The sequence below is a fragment of the Macrobrachium rosenbergii genome, chromosome 8 (assembly GCF_040412425.1).
Source record: "Macrobrachium rosenbergii isolate ZJJX-2024 chromosome 8, ASM4041242v1, whole genome shotgun sequence".
Classification (NCBI taxonomy): Eukaryota; Metazoa; Arthropoda; class Malacostraca; order Decapoda; family Palaemonidae; genus Macrobrachium; species Macrobrachium rosenbergii.
In genome coordinates this window covers 79393067-79417141 of record NC_089748.1, presented here as the reverse complement: position 1 = coordinate 79417141, position 24075 = coordinate 79393067, and the positions used below count along the sequence as shown (strand labels likewise).

The window sequence follows — 24075 nt, the reverse complement described above, 5'->3', positions numbered from 1 at the left end:
AAAAAAAAAAATCATAATAAAACAAAAATTGTCTATAAGGTACATGTAGGAGGATAGGCAGGCCCAACACAACATGGACGTGAAGGGACATGACCGACCTCCAGTTAAATGAAAGTATCCCAAAATTAACAAAATTCAAAAGCATCCAAGCACAAGGTCAAAAATTAAATGTAACAATGAAAATCATGTTCCCAAACACTTAGAGAAGTGAGTCTAAAACAAGGCAAAATAAAGCCAAAATAAGAAGCGAATAGGCCCGAGGGGGAACCACGTAGCCTAAACAGTAAGACAGCACTTGACCAGGAAGGGAACACAAAATTCACAAAATAAACAAAATTATAAAAACAAAGTAAAACCGTAACAGTACCAATGAAAATAAGATCCCCAAAGGCTAAGAGAAGTGAGTGACAAAATAAAGCATAATGAGGCCATGATAATGTTTTAATGGGCTCGAGGGGGAAGCTCGTAGCCTAAACGTCAACAACACTTCGTAATGAAGCCACGATAAAAAGCGAATGGGCCCGAGGGGGTAGCTCGTAGCCTAAACGCTAAACATCACTCCCGTAATGAAGCCATGATAAAAGGCGAATGGGCTCGAGTGGGTAGCTCGTAGCCTAAACGCTAAACATCACTTCCGTAATAAAAATCACTCTCGTAATGAAGCCATGATAAAAAGCGAATGGGCCCGAGGGGGTAGCTCGTAGCCTAAACGCTAAACAGCACTTCTCGTAGTAAATGGGTACAGAACAAACAAAAATTAATCAAACCCACTAAAGTTAGGGATCATTAAAGGTAAAATATCCCAAATAAAAAGGGATACAAATAAAAAACACAAAACAAACATGCCGACCCAAGACCAAGAGAGGTCAAGAGACGACGTGAGAGGAGATCGAGACGGGCGTATAAATCCCTTTAATTATTAAACTAAAGGAAAATAAGAAGCCTCAATCGCCTAAAAAACAACAAAACACTGGTACTCAAGTAATAGAAGAAGAACCTTGCGAGGATGCCATAAAAAATCCAAAATAGAGCACAAAATAAGGATCACAACGAAATTACGTGTGAACGAAAAAACGTGCTAAAATGGAATACGGCTAGTGTTGCCTTGTATACAGTCCAGTCCAGTAGTGCATGGGCTTGTATCGGCACCTCTCGTTGGGACTTTTGACATTGGGAATCTCTATAGGATAAGGTTCCGTGTTTTTGTAGTTCACCTTTTCCATACACGACTCCATCTAGTGGAGCTCGCTCTGGGGGTAGTAACTCCAGCATTTCATTTAGCTTTCTCTGGTATCTAGCAACGGAATTACCTAGAAATAAGTGCTGAATGGACTATTTCACCGGGTGACACGGGACCCCGATCCAGAAATTTTATTTTGAGACATCACATCCTCCACTGTGAAAAATATTGGTATGGTCACACATAGGTAAGTTAAAAGAAACAGTTTACACATATACCTCAACCAAAGTGCCTAAGTGAAAAAACAAGTTTCATGAATATTACATTACTGTACGTAAGCGGTGAAGCCAAAGTTAGTTAATTTGTATGAACATAGCAGAGGCAAGGGTGATGGAGTCTTTTTCACATAAATTAACAGTAAATAGTTATGTGCTACATGGAAATGTTATGTCACCCATGCTGTTTGTTCTTCTCATTGATTTTATGTGAGAGAGAGAGAGAGAGAGAGAGAGAGAGAGAGAGAGAGTTTATAATAGTGTAACAATAGAAACTAGATAGATTAAGAACATACAGGTCATATGCTTTAAATCTGCAAGACATATTTACAGATATGCAAGACATGTTTACAGATATGTAGAGATGGAACTAAAATGAATTTAAGAAAAACAAAAACAATAAGAACAGATTATGCAGACAGGGATGAAACATCACAGGATAGATTAAGAATAAATGAGTAGGTATCTTTCAAGTATTTAGGAGCACGAGTCTGTGTCTTTTGAGTATTTAGGAACATTGCCGTTCAGTACAGGTACTGTTGAGTTGGAATTTAGTGAAAGACTAAAAAGAGGTGTTTTACAGTGTCTCGAGAGTGTTTCCTCAAGTTTAGCAGATAGTCAACCACTAATTTATTTCGAAGGCAGTGGTTGGTCTGTCACTCCTGGAGTTGGTCACAAGATATTTCCCGCTATTTTGCCTCTGTAGATAATTATTTTTTGTTTTTTCAGTTACTCCACAAGCTGTCCGTCCCAGCTGTTAAAGGATATAGTTCAATGTTTTCTTGCATTTTATGTTGCACGCAACTAGACATTGCTTATGACCTTGACCCCAAGAGGTCTTTAGGTCTTTTTGAATCAGTCACCTGGAACTTGGTATCAATCTTTTGTTTTGGAATGTTGATATTGTGTGCAAATTTAGTCTGCAGAGCTCTTTGAGCCTTTAGGAAACAGCATCTTTAAAGCACGTAAGTATGTAAAATTTCTCTTGGTAGCCCTAGGACCTACAAAAGGTGAGCTAATTCCAAGCATTTATGCAGAATGTTGACTTTTGCAAGGTGGGCACTATTCTATTGTTCTTCCCCTGGGTTCAGAACCAGAATGATTTTAAAGGCATTTCACTTTCAAGGATTGTTAGATGATGGCTTGACCCCATTTAGAGGTAATGAGATGGAGACACTCATATGCTGTGTAAAAGTAATTAGTGTGTGCTTGGATAGATTAAAACCTATTAGAGGCAATGTTAATCATTTACTGTTAGGAGATCAAACACTCCTGTGTTGAAAAATGCATTTTTTTCCTCACTGTTTGGTCAAATTAGCACATGTAAAGCTTAATCCTGATTTGTTACCCTTACTATAGGGGCTGTTGCTACTTCATTTACTTCCGAGAAATTTGTTTCAGGAGAACATAACGTGGTGATATGGAGATGTAATTCTGCTTTTGCCATGAATTTCCTTAAGATGTGGAAATTTCATTTGAAACTACAGACCTTAGTACTGTATGCTAATCATAGCAGGTACAGTTTTCCTGAACAAAACAAGAGTAATCTTGTATTCTCTTCCTTAATTTTAAAGCCCGTTCTTGAGGAGCATGGAGATACTACATTAATTGTATTAATAGGTATTCTTTTAGTTTTGGGTCTCATTTGTTGGCCTGTTGGATGAGGCACAGGTGTCTCACTAACCCTGCTTCTGCTGTGGCAGCTTTCTCCTCAAGGGTGCTCTTACCTTGTCTTATACCAGAAGGCATTACCCCCTGAGAGAGATCTACCTTTTGGTGGCAGTATTATCCAGAAAGGATCACAGATCAGGTTAGAATGTTTTGGGTTTCATGTAAAAAACCTTTAGTTTCCTTGGCTGAGGAGATTCCTATCTAACTGCTCTAACCCACCATCCTTCTCTAAGTGTGAGAATCAGCTATCTTCAACGGGAGGTAGATTCATAGCAAATAAAAAAAACTTTAAAAATTAAATTTATTATTTGAACTCTTACTACTATTGCAGTGCAACCCACCTAGCATCCCTTTGACTTAATTGGTTGTCAAAAATAACTCTGATAAGAACTAGAACATTCAAAACACACCTGTTGGGGAATAGGTGAACTGAAGTCATCTGGGTCAACCTAGCAATCTTCTTTTATTTTGAATGCCAAGCTCACCTGCTGGCTCTAAGATATTGCTGTCTTTAACAGAAGGTCAGTATCCAAATAATAAATTTCATTGTAAAAATTTACGTGTTTATACAGTACCATTAATTTTTATTTGGGCAAAATTTGGTGGTTATTTTCATTAAGAATATTATCCCTTAAACGCCTACTGGACGTATCATACGTCGACTAAAATTGTCTGTTGGGTGCCAAGTGGACGCATCACGCACGTCGACTACAAAAATTTCAACCTTCAGTCAACTTTGACTCGACCGAAATGGCTGAAAAACGCAATTGTAAGCTAAAACTCTTACATTCTAGTAATATTCAATCATGTACCTTCATTTTGCAACAAATTGGAAGTCTCTAGCACAATATTTCGATTTATGGTGAATTTTTGAAAAAAAAAACTTTTTTCTTACGCCCGCGCGGTAACTGCCGAAAATTTCAGAAATTCTTTCGTCATTTTGTCGTAATTTTTGCACTGTTCTATATTAGCCGTTACATAAAGTTTTATATATGAAAATGTGTGCAATTTCATGTAAAATACAACAGAAAATAACTCATGGTTGTAGGTTTTATCAGTTTTGAAATATTTTCATATAAATCACGATAACTGCCAAAATTTCAACCTTTGGTCAACTTTGACTCGACCGAAATGGTAAAAAATGCAATTGTAAGCTAAAAACTTTACATTCTAGTAATATTCAATCATTTACCTTCATTTTGCAACCAATTGGAAGTCTCTAGCACAATATTTCGATTTATGGTGAATTTTTGAAAAAACTTTTTCCTTACGTCCGGCGCCAGAAATTTCTTTCGTCACGTCGTAATGTTTGCACTGTTTTATATTAGTCGTTACATAAAAAGTTTTATATAAGGAAATGTGCGCAATTTCATGTAGAATACAACAGAAAATAACTCATGGTTGTAGCTTTTATCAGTTTTGAAATATTTTCATATAAATCACGATAACTGCCAAAATTTTCAAGCTTCGGTCAACTTTAACTCGACCAGAAATAGTAAAAACGCAATTATAAGCTAAAACTCTTACATTCTAGTAATATTCAATCATGTACCTTCATTTTGCAACAAACTGGAAGTCTCTAGCACAATATTTCGATTTATGGTGACTTTCTGAAAAAAACTTTTCCTTACGTCTGCGCCAGCGTAACTTGGCCGAACATCTCAGAAATTCTTTCGTCATGTTGTCGTAATGTTTGCATCATTTTACATTAGTCGTTACATAAACTTTTATATATGAAAATGTGCGCAATTTCATGTAGAATACAACAGAAAATAGCTCATGGTTGTAGCTTTTATCAGTTTTGAAATATTTTCACATAAATCACGATAACTGCCAAAATTTCAACCTTCGGTCAACTTTAACTCAACCGAAATGGTCAAAAAACGCAATTGTAAGCTAAAACTCAACTTTTACATTCTAGTAATATTCAATTGTTTACCTTCATTTTGCAATAAATTGGAAGTCTCTAGCACAATATTTCGATTTATGGTGAATTTTTGAAAAAAACATTTTCCTTACGTCTGCGCAGTAACTTGGCCGAACATCTCAGAAATTCTTTCGTCTCGTTGTCGTAATATTTGCACCGTTTTATATTAGTCGTTACATAAAGTTTTATATATGAAAATGTGCGCAATTTCATGTACAATACAACAGAAAATAACTCATGGTTGTAGCTTTTATCAGTTTTGAAATATTTTCATATAAATCACGATAAATAGAAAAATTCGACTTTCGGTCAACTTTAACTCGACCGAAATGGTCGAAACTACAATTGTAAGCTAAAACACTTACAGTCCAGTAATATTCAATCAATTAGCTTCATTTTTCAACAAACGGAAGTCTCTAGCACAATATTTCGATTTATGGTGAATTTTTGAAAAAAACATTTTTTTACGTCATGTTACAAATTCATGCATCATTTTGTGATAATATTTTCTCTGTGTTGCTTTGATCATTTTACAATTTGTTATATACCAAAATCATCGCAATTTAGTGTACAATACAACTAAAAAAAATTAACTCATTAGCTTTAACCGTTGTGCTTACAGCGCGATTTGTATACAATTATATAAGAGTTTTTTTTTCGATGTCATATATTCCAATATTTATATATGATAATGATATTTTTTTCATTTCTGATGGTTGCATACTAAACTTCAGGCAATGACAAAAAAAAGGAGCCAAAAATGAACTCTTAATCTTAAAAACTAAGCATGCTGTGATTTTTGAAAAAACTTTTTTCGTCAAGCGCTAACTCACCGAACACCGCCGGCATACGGGAGACGTTTTTGTAAATAGAGGCTCGGCGTTTAAGGGGTAAACAATAAATGAACAAAAATGTGATGTAAGAAATTGTAATTGGTCAAGATGCCTTTTTCAATCATAAAAAATTGAATGTTATCAAACAGTTAATGAGATTAGCACTAATTAGATAAACGTATATACATCTAGTAATTTTTGAAAGAAGGGTAGTTAAGCCATCCTTCATTGCCAATTTTCCTAACTTCAACTTGATGTTAGGTCATCTTAAGTTGAACAAGGCCCTAAGGATTACTGTCACTGACTTTGTACCTCAAGATGCAATTATTGTCGTTTATTCTTGAGCATTTTGTACCTGTATTGATTGTTTTACATTTTACTATTGTTAACAGTAACTTCTGTTTGACTGTTTCAGTAATGTAATTTTATATATGAGAATCATTGCAGCACTTAAGTACATTTTGGTTTGGGTTCATTTTATGTCAGATAAGTTTCTTTTTATGTCAGTTGTGTGACTGTTAGAGTATATTCCACTTTTAAGAGGAGTATGTTCCACTTTCAAGAGGAGACTGTCTTAAAACTGATTGTGAAATATTCAGTTCCTCAAATGTGTGCATATTATATTCATTAAGGATGGTATAGAGCATCTGATGTAAAAGTTTGTATGGGTTACCAAAACAAGCTAAAACATTTTCCTTATTTATTCCAGCGGTTGGCTTCACCTCTGGTGGTATAGCTGCAGGTTCTTGGGCTGCAAGTATGATGTCTGCAGCAGCTGTTGCCAATGGAGGTGGTATTGCTGCAGGGAGTGTGGTTAGTATGCATTTGTTGTAGTCTTCATTTTTATTTAAGTAAAATTATAGTCTTTCAATAAAATTATGTTTAGAATACTGTATATAAAAATACTTGAACTTCAGTTTTAGGTAGTTATAAAATTGAGTTTTTTTATCATAAAATGAACAGTATTAACAGAAAATAGTACTAAGAATCCTGCAACACAGTATGAAGTTGGTTGTAATGGTGGAATGTGTGTATACTGATACAGACTAGTTACAGTATTCACAAGTGAGTATACAAACCATTACCTCTCATAAATCAGTCACTGTACAAGATTATTTTTGTTCACCGAAGAATGTGAATATTATCCCAAGTGAGGTATACTTCACTACTAATTCATTACAATATACTTAACGTAGTTTGTCTGTGAAGATCAAGGAAGGTTTCATTTGTATTTTTCTCTACACACACTTTTGTCTTTAAACTATAACTGATAGTGTCAAGAGAGATGCTCAAGATAGCAAACTGTAGGTGTGGAAATTTTTTATGCCGTAAAGCATGATAAGAGATAACAGATGAAGGAGGAAGACCACATGGTTGTGGAAGGGTAGGTCTTGGGTTGCTGAAAATTTCTGGTACCTTGATGATTTGGAGGATGGTATTTCTGGTATTGAAAGGTCAGTAATAAAACTGATGCTGAAACTCTGGACAAAATTTACTAGAGTACTGTATTCCATTATTAAAGAGAGCAAAATTGTATAATTATTAATGCAGACTTAAGCATTTATAAAGTTTGTGTGCATGAGGACTGTCTGGTTTCTCAAAACTTAGCTGTTTTACTGTACAAGAATTGAGCATACCTTGATTCAGCATAAAGGACTTGGTTGCTGGAAGACCTGGAAAATTAGATGAATTCAGCCACAGGTTCTTTGGAGTTCCTTCTTGATTGGACCACCTCGTGTAGCTTGTTTTTTCATCCAGTACATTATATAAATAGATATGCAAAGACAGGTGACCACACGTTACAGGCAAAAGATTCCTTCCATTCAGGAGGCTGCATCGTCTTTCTTCAGCACCAGCTATCCATAATTTATACTGTTTCACCCTTTTGAGAGTATCACAATGTCATCTCATTAGGAATTCTCATTCCATCCTCCAACCTGTCTTCCACCTTCCTGCTAGGGACTGTAATTGTCTATACTATTAGTTGCAGAAAGATATGACTCAATCTTGATTCTTTCAAAGTTTTTCTAAGGCATGGGGTAAGAGATGCCAACAATATGATTATCATATGTATAACAATATAAAAATAATTAAATTTTTCATCCATTTTGCTGTTATCCAACAGAAGCATGTGTACTGCATTTAGATACTGCTTCTGTGAGGCTGTCTTGCATGGCTTGCACATGCATGCTACAAGTTCGCTTCTAACTGTCCAACTTCAACTTTTTGTTGTCCAAATTTTTTACTCCTTACTTTGTTAGGAAAAACAGCTACAGGACCATTAAGCAGGGGCAAAAAGTGTGACAAAGTACAGTACCATGAGACTTGGCATCTCTTATCGTACAGTGTGTTATCAACGTTGATCTGGAAATATCTCAGAAAGAAGTGCTTTAATATGTCTTGAGGAGTTTATATTGCCAAGCGGTATCATGTACTTTCTTTATGTCCAAGGGAACAGTTAGATGATGCTACTTGGAGGCAGATCCCTCATATATGGAGGTCTTTAGCTGCATTAAAATGTTTGTTGTGTAATGCATTTTTTGAAATCTACTTTTCGAAGGTGGTGATAAATTGTTACACTTTAGATACCTTGCTGTTCTTGTATTCACTTACCAGTTAAGCTGGCTGGTAACTGGCTGCTAAAACAGGGTCTTCTCCAGTCTTAATTTCCATATGGTTTGGTAGCAACTGTGGCACCAAAAAAAAATATGTTGATTATGGCAAATATGAAGCATTTAGTATTCCTTGATGTATAGTTAATCCTTTTATTAAAGGATGTCATTTGGACCAAGGGCAGAGTTGCCACAGCCAGCTCAAGCAACCTTAAGTATTTTCAGTAACCTTTTATATCTATTGGAAGGAAAAGTCTTGAGTTTTCTTCTAAATAATTATCTTGGGAACTGTCTGATATTTTTGAGACCAGAGCAAAATGCTCTGCAAATGTTGCTTTAGTTTTTATGTAAATATTATTAACTTTAAACACTAGCAGAAAACTAGGTTCATTTTCCTTGCAATTTTGTTCTTTTCCCATATGCTACTGACTTGAGTTCTTCTGTTGATGGATGGTACATAATCTGGCTGTGACTGTCTTCTTGCTGCTTTGACTGCTTTATGGAACTGAGCTCTTCAATGTGAATAAATCAGTAAATTTTCGGTACAGTCGACCCTCGGTATTCATGGGGAATGTGTACCACAACCCCCAGCAAATAGCTAAAATCTGCAAATGCTTGACACCCCTCTGAAAACCCTTATACCTGAGTATTTCAGTAGTTTTATCACAAAAAATGCATTTAGTCACGAAAATATGAAAATACAGTACAGGCAGTCCCTAGTTGTCGGCGATCCAGTTTTACGGCGCTTATCTAGCGACAAAAAACGACAATTAGTAAATTCTGAGTTATTAATTATTTGCTCCAACAGGAGTATGAACATACGGTTTCATAGATGGAGAGTGCTCAGTGCAAAGCACACTGCGGCTGTCTGCTGGCTTAAAAACAAAAAACAACAGCCTAACAAACAGGCTTACTTGTGACCTTAACTGGGGGTAGCTTGCCAGTTTTTTTTTTTCTGAGCTGTCTCAGTTTGCAGTTGTCTGTTGACCTTTGTCTCACATGGTTGAGATTTGCTTTTGTATGTGTCACATGTTGGTGCCCTTTCTTTACTTTCACTGCAGCATCTTGCCCTTCTTGTGCCATTCACACCTCCAGTAGCCATGTGCCCTAGTGTTGTGCAGTGTTAAATTCTTTTCTGTGTGGAAGGGAGCCTCATTTTAATTTGTGTGACCCAGCCATGTAGGCGACCTTTTATGTCTAACATAGTGTGTGATACCCAAGTGTGTTGTCAGTCACCCCCTCATGTTTTCAGCGGCTACGATGGAGCTTGTGCAATCTGAATTTCATTGTTGTGCAGGCAAAGGCAAGCCCTGCAGTAAATTTATGTCCCCAATAACGGTAGATCCGCACTCCATATGCATTTCGTGTCTGGGACAAGAGTGTTTGAGAGGGACATGTGCGAGGAGTGTCTGTTGGTTTTTCCCCCAGTGGTATCTCTATGAAAAAAGGTGTTGGAAGAAGGGTAGTTCTTTGAGAGAACCTACCCTTAGGCTATCACCCTGCCCACTTGTGCTTCCACCCTTGCCTAGGCCTCCCCCAGGAGTTACTCCTCCAGTAGAAGGCCCAGATCATCTTCCACCATGTGGAGAACAAAGGGCCATCCCTAGTATCAGGTCAATCTCCTTCTTCCAAGGAGGTCGGTGATGTGGACACAATCTCTCATCCAAGAAGTGATTGAGAGTAGATTCCGCTGGTTCTGCTTCCCCTCCTTCCAAGTAGCAGAGATTAGGAAAGTCCCAATTTCCCTCTGCCAGTAGGGCCAGTTATCTACTTTCCCCATTGGATGCCTTGGTTGCTTTCTCATTAGTGTCATCATCATCCCGTCTTACCTCCACGTTACATCAGAGACAGAGATCAGCGCTGAGGAATGATGGGAGGAACTTCTCGTCCTGCAGCAGCAGCAGGACAGTGGGATGGAGAGCCTCAAGAATACGGGGTGAATTTCTGGCTGGTAGAATTACCCCCACCTTGCAATGTCAAGAGGAGAGGCAACCCTGTTAGACATTCTGCCAGTGGAGTTATCCCACCTTGGTCCCGGAGCAGTGCAAGTGGATGTGGAAGTGGTTCTGGTGACAAGAAGTACAAGGTCTCTCCTAGGTCTCTCCTAGTTTTGTTCAGAAGTTCTCCAAGCACTGCTTGTTGGGACAGAGCAGTGACAGACTAGGACAGCCCACCCCCACAATGGGCCCTTCCAGAGGTGCATCCCACAGACAGGACCAAGAATAGGGCTTATAACAGTGGAAGCTCCACTGGTACAATGCCCTGACCCTCTTCATCCAAAAGTTTGGCTACCTCTTTCTGAAGGGATGCTAGAGCACAGGCAACAAGAGACACCCATGATGGAGTTGGAGTCAATGATCTCTCACAGCTAGAAAGTCCTGGTATTTTATGTGGCGAATCAGACAACTTCTAGGCCTGACCAAACCACCTACAGCAGAACCCGGGGATCCACCCTATTTTCTTACTACAAACAGGAAGTGGAGACCCCCCCCCCCCCCGAGAGATGTGCCAGTCACTGTACGTACCTTGATCCCCCTGATTAGCGGGGTTATGCACGAAGTAAACTCCTTGATGGTGGGACCTGAGAGCTCCCTAAAAGTAGCAAGATCGGATAAACTTCTCCCTCCTCTCCCAAGACAGGCCAAGTACTACATCCTAGAAGATGCCTTTTCTCTGCTGAGTACCTGGGATCTGAATATCTGCAGGTTGGCAGGCAACACCCCATTAGAGAGGTTCAAGCAGCAGAGTATCTGTCTTTACAGCACCAAGTTCGGCACATTTGAATTGATGTTAGCGAGGGCCTTACAATTCATCTATTGGCTGGACAGAAGTCAAGGGGCATGGATTGAAGAGTTGAAGGAAGTTGTCCCTCCAGAAAAGTGGTCGGGGGCCAGGAAGTTCCTAGGACTGTTAAGGAGAGCCCTCTGGTATACAGTAAGACAAGTTGGCCACCTTTGGGCCAGTGTCATCCTGAAGAGAAGAGAGACTTGCTTTCACTGGTGCAAAATAGTATTTCCTTGGAGAGTTGGCTGTGCCTCCAGAGCAGCCCCCTCCATTGACTCCTCTCTGCTTGCCTCTGTATTTAGTTCAACAGGTCATTGACATCAAGAGGGGAGACTTCCAGAACTCCCTTTCCTCACAGGCTTCGTCCTTGAAACCCACACCCGAGCCTCGAGGAGCAATGGGAAGACTTCCCCTTCAGCACAGGGCCTCCTCCTCTGGTAGTCAGTCTTTCCCCTTTCCCCTATCACAGCTTCTGGCATCAGAGACAGGTCGCACCGCAGAACAAGCCTTGGACAACAGCCGTCCCTTTGGGGACCCCCTATCCTCGCGGCTGTCATAGAAACAGGGCTGAGAAGAGTGGGGGAGTGGTTCCAGGTGAGATGTCTGCAGCTCCCCCCCCCCCCTTCCAGCTGCCACGAGGGGGGGTTGCTTAGCAGCCAAGTGGAGCACCTGGCAGTGGTGTGGTGCAGAGGAGAGGGCAGTCTGGGTCCTCACACAGGGATATAAACTGCCCTTTGGGACTACGTGTTCCCTTTTGTCCAAAACCCTGATTCCCTTCCCCTCTTACAGGAACATCTTATCCAAGGGGAAGGCACTGCAGCAGGAGGTAGAGACAGTGCTCAAGAAGGAGGTGATGGAGATCGTGAACGACCACTTACCAGGTTTTTACAGCTCCCTTTTCCAGGTGGAGAAGGCATCAGGGGGTTGGCATCCAGCCATAGACTTGTCTGCTCAAAACCTCTACCTCCAATAGATGTCCTTCTCCATGGAGACACTGCAGTTGGTCCTGGCCTCCATCAGGGGCAAAGATGACATGGTATCCATAGATCTGCAGGATGCCTACCTGCACATCTGCATCCACGAGATGTCCAGGAAGTTTCTGAGGTTCGTCTCCCTGGGAGTAATCTACCAGTTAAAGGCCCTGTGCATTGGGCTGGCGACAGCACTGCAAGTCTTCACCCAAATGTTCCAGCTAGCCTTAGTGTAGGGGGTACACCAAGGGGATAAGAATGCAAAGATACCTGGATGACTGGCTGATCCTAGCATCCTCAGTCATCGAAGCGGAACACCACAGGGAACAGGTCCTATCTCTGCAAGGATCTGAACCAGTGGTAAATTTACCCAAGTCAAAACTCTTCCCATAGCAGACCATCAAGTACCTGGGGATGAGAATCTTCACCATGGTTGGGAGGGTGTTTCCACCAGATGGGAGGATTACCAGCCTGATGAGGATATCAGAGCTGTTCCTTTCCTCAATCCAGCAAACAGCGAAACAGTGACGGGTCATGATTGGGCCGCATTGGGAATGCCAAGCTCCCCCAGTAGTGCTCCCTAGTCCCCAGCCAGAGGGCAGAGCTACAGGATGCCTTCCAACACTCATGGGACAACATGGGGATGTACATCTTTCCTCTGTTCAGTCAGTTGAGGAAGGTCATCAACAGGTCCTTTGTCTCCCAGGGACTCAGGATGACATTAGTGGTGCCCCTGTGGCTGTAGGCTGAGTAGTATGCAGACTTCCACCTCCTAGTAGACATCCCAAGGCAGCTTCCCGAAGCCCCTTACATTCTGGTTCAGGAGCACAATGGGAGGTGCCATCAATAGGTAGGCTCCCTCTGGCTTCACGGTTGGAGACTATCCAGTAACTCTTGCGAAAGAGAGGCTTTACAGAATGGTTGGCTAGAGCAATCTCCAACGCACTATGGCCCACATCGGCTGGAGAGTACTAGGGAAAATGGACAGTCTTCTGCAGTTGGTGCCATGAGATGAACTACAATCCACTCATGACCACAATGAGGGAGGTAAAGCACTTCCTGATATGTCTGTGGGAGAACCTTTCCATCGCAGCAGTGAAATGCTATAGAGCTGCCGTGGCCTATGTCTTCAGGCCTAGGGGAATAGACCTCTTGGGTGCCTGGGATTGTCCACCGTCACCAAGCACTGTGAGAAGAGATGCCCTCCAAGAGAGTTAAGGTCCCCTGAGTGGGATGTGACCAAGGTCCTTTCCTTCCTGGGGAAGGCCACATTCAAACCTCTCAAGAAGGCATCGGACAGAGGTCTGATGTGGAAGTCCATCTTCCTCCTCGCCCTGGCATCAGCCAAGAGAGTGGGGGAACTTCATGCCTGTCACACAACATCTCTCATGAAGTGGGAAGGTCCTCCACCTTGTTGGAATATGTCCCGGATTTCATGGCCAAGACCCAGAACCCCGCAGTCCCAGGCTTGAAATCTGAATGTTTTTTCATTCCTTTGATAAAGGATTTCATAGGGAGAGATAAGGACGAGATGGTTCTATTCCCAGTCAGACCCCTGAGACAGTACCTGAAGAGGATGGCTCCGCATAGACCATCCTGAAAGAGGCTCTTCATAAGTACTGGTCATGAGAAGAGGGAGGTTTCCAAGAACATCATCTTCTGGCTGAGGGAAGTCATAGTCAGAGCATATTCCACAGTACAAGATTATGTGCTTCTCCCATCAAAAAGTAAAGCCCATGGCATAAGGGGTATAGGTCCCTAAGTGGTACACAAGAAGAACCAAGGTCCTGAAAGCAGAAATGTGGAAGAGACAGTCAACAATCATAGCTTTCTATCAATGGGACTTGGCTCACAAGTCCTTGGACACTTTCGCCCCTGGCCCAGCTGGTAGTATAATGGCAGCGAACCCCTAGGGGTAGGTTCTGCCAACAGGATTGCCCATCATCAACCCCTACCCCCCAAAGTGTGGTGAGCACAAGTGGTGTTGACCCCAGTTAGTTTTTTCTTTGGTGGTGACCTGTGCCCTAGAGGTAAATTTGGAATTATTGGTAGAGTGGCACTGGTAATCCAGGGCACATCCACTTGATACTTGGGTAGATTGATCCTCCTACCTATTGGTAAGTCTCCATCTATGAAAGCATAGGATTGTATTCCCAATGGCACAAATGCTAAATTCAAAGTAATTTGTATTTTTCCTTGGATACAAACCTATGCTTTCATAGGGAAGTTTTACCCTCCTCTACCGTCCCTCATGTTGCCTATCTCCAGAGGCATAACGGGGTGGGGGCACGTGCCCTGGGTGCCAACCTTAGGGGGGGCACCAAAATGATCTTGGGGAACAATTTATGCAGCTTACTGGGAGCTGTGAGAGAAACACAAAGTATTTTATTTCACTATCATGTATACATATCATAAAGAGTTGCAAGTATTTCTATTCTTCACACACACACACACACACACACACACACACACAAACACATTTGTGTGTGTATATATATATATATATATATATATATATTGGCATGATATACTGTGCAAAAATAGAAAATATTAGCATATTGAAATAACTGAAATGAGAGAGAGAGAGAGGGAGAATGATGGTCCTTAAAACAACGTAATGTGGAATTTGAATTTTGCAGGATGGGTGTCGGTTGACCGGCCGACTCAAACTCATTTTCTTGGTACAGTGATTGCAGTCAGGTCGTTCTTTTGGTAACTCTAGTTTCTCCTCTAACTTTTACTGTTCAAATACAAGGTGTTTCAAAATTAGAGCCCCCCCTCTACAACATAAACTAAAGTAATTCAGAACAGGTATTTATTCAAGTTTCTCTCTGAGTATTTAATATTTTGTGTGGCCTCCATCTGCCTGTACCACAGCCTGCATTCTTGAGGGGTATGATTTCAGCAAATTGAAAAAAAGCTGAGACTCAAACTCCATTTCCCAGAGCACTTCGGTCACCTCTCTTCGCAGGTCGTTGAGGATTGGTATACCATCATGTTCACTGTGCATGCTTCAACACGATCCATTAAGATACTGCCAATGTTTTCACACACATTAAGGTCAGGGGAGCTACCTGGAAATTCACTTGACGAGAAGAAATCGATACCACTGCTTCGAAGCAGCTCCTGTGTCTGAAGAGCCTTGAAACATGGTGCCTTATCATGCAAAAATGTGACTTCTTCAACAGATACATTTTCAAGATCTTTGAGGAAAGGAAATACTCCACCAGTAAGTACAGTTTCTCTGAAGTATTTGCCATTCCATGACTGTCATTTTTTTTTGATGATCCACTATAACTGTTTGGCTGTGAAACAGAGAAAAATTCCCAAACATTCAGGAAATTTCACAACTTGGCGATAGCGCACATCATCGCTGATATCATCCAACTTTGCAGCCCAAATGATGTCATTTTTATGATTTGGCTTCCTGACTGTGTAAATGAGGAATTCATCTGATGCGGCAACATGGAGAAAGTCAGCTTCATCCCAATCTTTAAGAAATGAACCACAAAACCATGCACGGTCTTCTCTCTGTTGCTGAGTGATGTTTGGCTTGCTGATAACATGAAATGGCTTGAGACCAGATTTTTTCAACTCATGATATACAACACTGTAACTTCTCTTCTTTCCCCTTTTTGATTCTAGTTCAAGTGCCAATTTACATAAAGACTTTCTTGGTCTACCCACTGCCTCAGCTATGATGTCTTTTGACTCCTGAGAAAGGACTTCAGGCCTTCCAAGATTCTCACTCTTTTTGCGATGACAGTCATATGGATTTTTGTTCCAGTTGTCTTTTAACAAAGGATTCATCTCTTTTAATGTATTTAGCTATCCAGGAACATGAAATGAAGGATGCGCCAGCATCCCTGGCCTCTCTGAAGGTTATATCCCGGATTCGGTCAATCCATCTGATTTCTTCCGAGTCGTTAGCCATGGCTGTATCTAACTCCGTCACTCAGTCTGAAAATACAAGAAATGTAAAATGAAAAATAGCTTAATAGAAACTTAAAATAATGTACATGGAGATAGGCTATAGCGGAAAACTTAATAACTTTCCATTTGTTCTAATTTCGAAACACCCGGTACTATACCATATGTACAGTTTTCGAGAGTATGCCAAATAATTGCAGTGTGCTTTTCTAGCAAAAAAAATCAGTTTCTAGGATCCATTTACTTATGCACACAATTGATGAGTCTTAGTTTGTGCATTCATGGTTTAAGATTTATTCCATGACACACGGCGCCATTTTCTGTGCTTGCCCTGGGCACTAGTAACCCTAGTTACGCCTCTGCCTATCTATCCCAAGTCATGGGATGAGTGGTACTGCAAAAGGGCTGATTCACAAAATGGGCAAGCTACCCCAAGCTCAGGTCACAGGTAAGCCTATTCATTAGGCAGTTGTTTTTTGCTTTGAAGTCAAAAGACAGCTGTAGTGCGCTTTGCACTAAGTACAGTAATGTACTCTCCATCTATGAAAGTGTAGGTTCATATCCTAAGAAAAATACAAATTTCTTTGAATTTGACATTTTAGACATATAAGAAGACTACTTTGCCATGTCCCTTTTTATCTTCACTGAGACAGATATAGCAGCACAGATGTTTTGACAGATTTTTACTCACTGGTCAAGTTATAGAGTCATCACTTGGAGACCTCTTACTAAACTGAATTTACCAATATTTTTTTTTAATTGTACTCCATAATATTTGCATGAGAGATTATTTTTGGGTTGGAAATGCCTGCCAGTTTCTTTTTTTTGTTCAAAGTAATTAATACAGTACTATCCTTTTGCTTTGATAGCCAATAATTTTCTGAAAAAGATCCCTATCACACCTTTTGTCTGAGGCAGCATGTCCTCCTCCACAACTGGTACATTAAAGAATATTTTTACATTGATTATGTGACTCCTGCTCACAGTTAATAGAAACTTCAAGCTCACATTCTACTGCTTTTGACAAGAACTGATTTACATTATTATTCCGGTCCAGAATTTCTTTTTGTACCTCAGAGAACTGCATCCCTTCTTTTGAGGTAATTACAGCTCTACTTTTATTCAACGTTTTGTGGGCTATACAGCTAGATATATATTTACAATGAGTGTTTCCAATCCTTTTTATTTTCCACTTTTTGGAATGTGTTTGCATTTCTATTGACACAGCCCCCTTTGCCTAATAAGGATACTTTTGCCCATTCTAAGGTTTTTAAACCTTCCATGAAAAGATACCATAATCTTCTGTGTTACCATCCTCAAGTTTCCAAGTCAGGAAATCATCATAAGCATGTTCAAACATTTCTGACATGACTTTATCTTCAAGCTACACTTTGTTATTTTCTCCTTTGACAATTTTCCTCCTTTCCAACTAGTTGATTTATTAAGTGGTTACTTTGGTTTGGATTAGGAGGAGATAAGGGCCCATTGGTGCCATTAGTGATTCCATTGTGTTATTCTGTGCCAGTTTATATCCATGCTTGCAATTGTCAACTGTTGTAATTTTATCCAGTGTTAATGTGTGGAATCTTACGGTAAGCCCTCTTGTATAAAATTGTGATACAGCTGAACATTAAAACTTTCATAATTTCACATGAAAAACATTTAACAAGACCACTCAAAATTTCATAGTTTATCTTTAAATCCTAACCAAAGTTTGTGTCTGGATTTTGACAGTCTCCCTGGGTAGATAATGGGACCTAGAAGTACTCCCTTGGCCATTCCATAATTGGGTTTATCTGATTTACCTAAGATAATCGGACCCATGCTTTGCATGCTGTCTGTGTTCCATTCTTGTGTTGGGGGTCTTGTCAAGTTATGTTTCTCTGTTGGTCATTCTGAGGGTCTTGTATAATTTTTGTCCATTTTTGATATGAGGTTCCTATGCAAATATAGCTTGGATTCTTAAAAGTTGATTTTATTAACAAATCTGTTCTTTCACTACTGCATAAGGAAAAGTTAGGCCTATCCCTTAGTACCATTGTCCTCTTATGTTACTCGGCTCAGTTGGAGTGGAGAAAAATAACTTGACGAGACCCCAAATACCAGGATGAAAAACAGATAGCATGCAAAGAATGGTCTGATATCTAAAGTAATTAAGATAATCCCAGTTATGGAATTGCTGTGATGCTATTTTTGAGCCCTATTGTTTACCAATGGAGATTGACTAACTCATGCAAAAACTAAGGGTAGGCTTTAAAAATAAACATCTGTTGAATTCTATAAAAACCCAGTGAACTCGAATCATGTCAATGACATCGCCAAACATTAATTTAAAATATGTATGCAAATCTTGGGTATGGTATGCATGCCATAATATTTCAATTATCTTGATTAATAGAGCCAAGGCCCTGTCAGATAAGGTCAAAGTCCAGGAAAGGTCAAGCAAAACTCATTGGGTGTAAGACGGCAACTCTGTACCCTTACTCCCTTTACCTTGTCAATACCATACAACCATAAACACTCAACAATATGCTTATGAACAACAACCATCACTTTAAATTTGAGAACTTGATGCAAAAGGCAATTAGCTAACTTATTTTTCCATATTTGTGACAAAATAGACCATATAATTAGTACACTTTGTGAAAAAAGCAAAACTCACTCTCTCTCCCGCTCTTTGTAAACAAAACAATATGGAGGTGAACTGTGCTCTACAGTACACTACCGAATAACATGAGTATCACTTTGTTTTAACTATTTTGCCTAAACGCATGAAAAAATACTGTAAAACATTTGAAAAAACATTTTACATGAAAAAACAAACCTACCTCTCTCTCTCTCGTACACAACACACAATACAGTAGGTATAAAGTACAGGTATATATGGGATACTCATAGCCCTACCTGTGTTTACTCACAGCCTGCCGTTTTATCACCATTATGTATTTTTATACAGCAACTTTCAAATCAGTTGTTACCATTCTGCATCCCATTTAATGTTTTTTTTGCTTATATGTTAAATTTTTTTTTTTTCTGTATTGTGTTTCCTTACTTTGAATTATGCAAAGTATTGCATCATTCACACTACACCCAGACTAGCCTCTTTAAGAATGTTGTCTTTGGGAACATTATTTAAGAGGGTATCATTAATCATCCGTTTTATATAATCGCTGATTTCTCATTTTTCCGTATCATGTAAATTGTGTGTTTATGTAAAACTTTCCCTGTGTATAGTACATACAGCGTTACTCAATGATGTTTGAAGAGGTGCAAAAGAATGAGCAGGAGGAAAGGTACTGCTACTTTATTCAGAACGCAGGCTGCTTATAAAGGGCCATGCGGACGTCACACAGAGGAATACAATAGAATTTCGGTGACAATTACTCTTGGCAATAATTACAATGGATAAATACAAGCAATGTAACAATTATGTTGACAAGGATCGACATAACAACATTCTAACACGTACAAAAGAAGCAGATACAAATGAATTAGAAATAGATACAAACGTATATAGGAAAATATGGCTGATTCTGCTTGACCCGATCCTATTAGGAGCAGTATCGAAGAAAATGGGTTGTTCATCATAGAAGACTCGCTCAGCGGGGACTTTACAAATACTCCCCCCACAAGACGTGGGTAATGTTTGATTAATCCAGGTATCTGCTGGGATGTTGGAGAGTGCCGTGGCTCCGCGAAGTCAGCTGGGGGGTGTGGTGTGAGCGGGAGCGGATGGCTGTGGTTTTGGCTGGTTGCTTTCGGGGGCAGCCACGCGACCTCCTTTTGGGGTGGCTCAGCTGCGGAGGCGACCGTTCTCGAGGAGGGAGCTGCATGGTACCGTCTGCTGTGTCCTCCAACAGGGCGGGCTTGAGATGGTCAGCCGACACCCAGTTGTCCTTCCCGTGCAGGGGGAGGCGGAATGCTTTGGTGTTCCTCTCGAGCATGCGGAAGGGCCCCTGTACTTCCAATCCTCGGCAGTGCAGCGGGCCATGTGGGACGCCTTCAGGGACCTGTGGAATCTCTCCACCAGTCCGTTGGCTGTGGGGTTGTAGGCGGTGGTGGTGAGGTGAGATGTCCCCAGCAGGCGTGCCAGGGCGGACCACAGCTCGGACAGGAAAGCTGGTCCCCTGTCGGTGGTTATGTGGTCCAGGACACCGAACCGGCTGATCCAGCTGGGGAAGAGGGCCTTGGCGCATGCACTGGTGGTGGCTTCCTGCATGGGCGTCACTTCGGGCCACCTGGTTGAGCGGTCGACGACTGTCAGGAGGTATCTGGCTCCGCCTGATGGGCGAAGGGGGCCTAGGACGTTTACGTGTATGTGTCCAAACTGCCTTCCCGGCTGGGGAAACTCGCCTACCCCTGTCTCGGTGTGATGCCCTATCTTGCTGGTTTGGCACCGGATGCACTGTCTTGGTGATTTGCCGATGAGAGTCAGCACGCCCGAATGCTGATTACAGCGCTGTGTTTAGTCCGTTAGGGGTGTGGGGTAGTTCATGGAGCCAAGACTAGGTCGCCATCTGAGTCCGCTTATGGCCCCGGGAACCACTCTGGGGTCACCACTTTAAGAGGTGCAAAAGAATGAGCAGGAGGAAAGGTACTGCCACTTATAAAGCGCCGTGCGGACGTCACACAGAGGAATACAGTAGAATTTCGGTGACCTCAGGTCAATTACTCTTGGCAATAATTACAATGGATAAATACAAGCAATGTGACAATTGAGCTGACAAGGATCGACATAACATTCTAACACATGTACAAAAGAAGCAGATACAAATGAATTAGTAACAGATACAAATTTCTATAGGAAAATATGGCTGATTCTGCTTGACCCGATCCTATTAGGAGAGGTATCGAAGAAAACGGGTTGTTCATCATAGAAGACTCGCTCAGCGTGGACTTTACAACGTGTCCAAAGCGCATTCATTTTAAGAATAACTAAAAAGTAATTGATCGTTTCTGTTTTATTGTAATTAATTATTTTCCATTTCACCTCATAGTACCATGGAAGCTTTATTTGTATGTGGGTGCATGAATTTACATCTACATATGACATTTCATCAATAATGACCTCTCCGTGTAGCTTTTTTTCTCTCTGTTTTTTACTTGACTCCAGGGTGATTATTACCCATATCGTAATGATACACAAGAGGATATTGTATCACTGTTGATATTACCCATAATAAAATAATCATACACAGTGCAAAAGAGAGAGAGTGAGAGCATTCGATACCGCGCTAAGAAACTACACACACACACACACACACACACACACAAACACACACACACACACACACACACACACTCCCCTACTATTTTTCATTTTTCATTTCTTGGTGTTTTGTCAATTTTCACTGCATATTTTCAGTCAAGTCTCTGCTGATTACACCAAATTAGTTTATTAACAGAATATGATTTACCATTTCTAGTTTTTTGTCTGAAAAAACATTTATGCATTGTTTGTGTATCCTGTTTGCAGCACATGTTTTTGGTGGTGTTGCTTACGTTGCCACATTCACTCAAGTTACTTTTTTTATTCTATTCGATGAATGGTTATTAACGGTTGGTTTAGTTTCAGTTTTCTTTGCAAGTGTATTGCTTTTATATCCTTTTGTCTGTTACAAACTATTTATAAAAAAAATCATGAATCTGCAAGGGAGGAAAATCTTAAATCTTCCAAAAGATGCAATACAGCAATTGTTTCTCATTAACCTTGAAAACTAGTTTCACAGATATAATAGGTGACAATGCCAGTATATGAGAATTTCAGTGATTTATTTATTATAAAAATCTATCAATATTATGCTATGGTGATGTCATATTGACACACGACACATCTCCCTGAATGAGACGTGGTACCCCCTCAGTAAAATATCAATTAAAAATATTCATAATGCAAATTTCATCATGAAATTTTTCTTTGATGCTGGCAAAACATTTAGGTTTCTCTCTCTCTCTGTTGCGTTTTGCATGATTATTTTATAACAAGTTACAGTACAATATTATCCTGCAGTAAAATGTGAAAAACATAAATGCGAAAAATGAAGAATGATTGGACGGAGGCCCCAAAGATTTATGGTAGATAGAATTTTTTTAAAATTTGAAAAAAATGCCCTCTGATGGTTGGCAATGTTGCACAGCCTCACAAAAATGTGGTAACACTGCTTACACTCGACCAAACTGAGAAAGGGTTTTGGGGGTTGGGAGAGGTCTTAGGAAGTTTCCAAGGTGGAGGGGGTGGAGTCAGATGGCTAGGCGCCATAGGTGAGGAGGGTCAATGTGGAGAGAGGGAGAGAGAACAATAACTGAAGTACAATAAAGTACTACACAGCCCTTTTCTTTTTTATTTATATTTTATGCTACAGTATTCTTGTTTATATTTTTATTGTATGTTCTCATTCTTTACACTTTTTCAAACCAAAAGATAAAGGCAGTTGTGTGCGTAGGGTATGTACACTTGCACTCATTCAATGTCGTCTATGAACTTGCCATAGCCTACTAGGTTTTGTCATGCCAACATATAAAATTCATATTATAAATATTTTACGGTGATTTGAGATGAAATATCAACATTGATAAAATATTCTCTTGTACAGTTTACCCCCCATATTCACGGGGGATACATACCACAACCACCTGCGAATAGCTAAAATCTGCGAATACTTAAAACCCCCTCTAAAAACGCTTATAACTGCCTACCTTGAAAGCTCAAATACCAAATGTATACTTAAAGTATCATCTTACATCAAATATACCTTAAACTATTATCCTATTACTGCAGTATTAATCTTTAAAATTATATTATTATTATAATTTCAAAGTTATCTTAAACATTTTACCCTTAAAAATATATATGTGCATACTTCTAACCCTTCCAGCCAATAATAGAGAGAGAGAGAGAGAGAGAGAGAGAGAGAGAGATGAACCGAGTTGGTTACATCAGTTAAACAATTAAAAATGTTCAATAATGCAGTATATATTAAGTACAATATATTTTTTCTAACAACCACTCTCCCTTTCTATCATCTATCTATCTATCCAACTTTGGCATGAGAGAGAGAGAGAGAGAGAGAGAGAGAGAGAGAGAGAGAGAGAGAGAGAGAGAGAGAGAGTGGGCACTGAGTGGCCAACATATATTTTACCAAGAGTGGGCAACACTATCTACCCTTCGGTCAATATGTCAAGATATTTGACAGGTTACACCCTCCCCCCCTTGCTCCAAAGCTTTCAGACAAGACTGGGAAAAAGATGAGGGAAAAAAATTTATTGAACTAAAATCGTACTAATTCACTATATATTTTCGTTTATGATTTGATATTTGTTGTGTTTACATTAATATTAATATTTGCAAATTAGTAAATCATTTATTTATCATACAAAACAAATAAACATACACATTACATATGCATAAAAATTCTCTCATCTCAGTAAGAGAGAGAGAGAGAGAGAGAACTTAGAAAGGAAGGGAGAAAGAGAGAGAGAGAGAGAATTATTTTTATTAATGTTATTACTTAATGTTTTGAAAATTAGTACTGTACAATTATTTTATCATAACATGTATATGTAGGTACAGTACGGAATAGGCGAGTTTCCCGCAAATAATTTATATGTAGGTTCCACAGAAGAATCTGCAAATAGGCGAGTCTGCAAATCATGAGTCCACGAATAGCAGGGGTCGACTGTTTACTGTTATATGTGATAACCATACTTAGAGTCAAGTAAACTTGTAATGAAATATGGTACAGTAAATCAAGCAAAGCAAAAACTTGGCAACACACAAGACTCATTGGATAGTGTCATGAACTTCCTGGAGTTTGTTTGGTTTCATGTTTTTATGTTTGATATTGTAATTCATTTTTGTTAAAGGATGTGTACAGCATTGAGATACAGTATAG

General features: G+C 39.9%; 1 protein-coding gene across 9 annotated transcripts in view; it reads left to right on the top strand.

The window, feature by feature from the left end:
* LOC136841002 (interferon alpha-inducible protein 27-like protein 2B) overlaps nucleotides 1-24075 on the top strand; it is a 248888-nt gene that overhangs the window by 192484 nt on the left and 32329 nt on the right. For all 9 annotated transcript variants that reach the window (XM_067108021.1, XM_067108028.1, XM_067108022.1 and 6 more), the window contains one exon: nucleotides 6596-6699. In XM_067108021.1, coding sequence (XP_066964122.1) covers nucleotides 6596-6699 — 104 coding nt within the window. The remainder of the gene's footprint in view (nucleotides 1-6595; nucleotides 6700-24075) is intronic.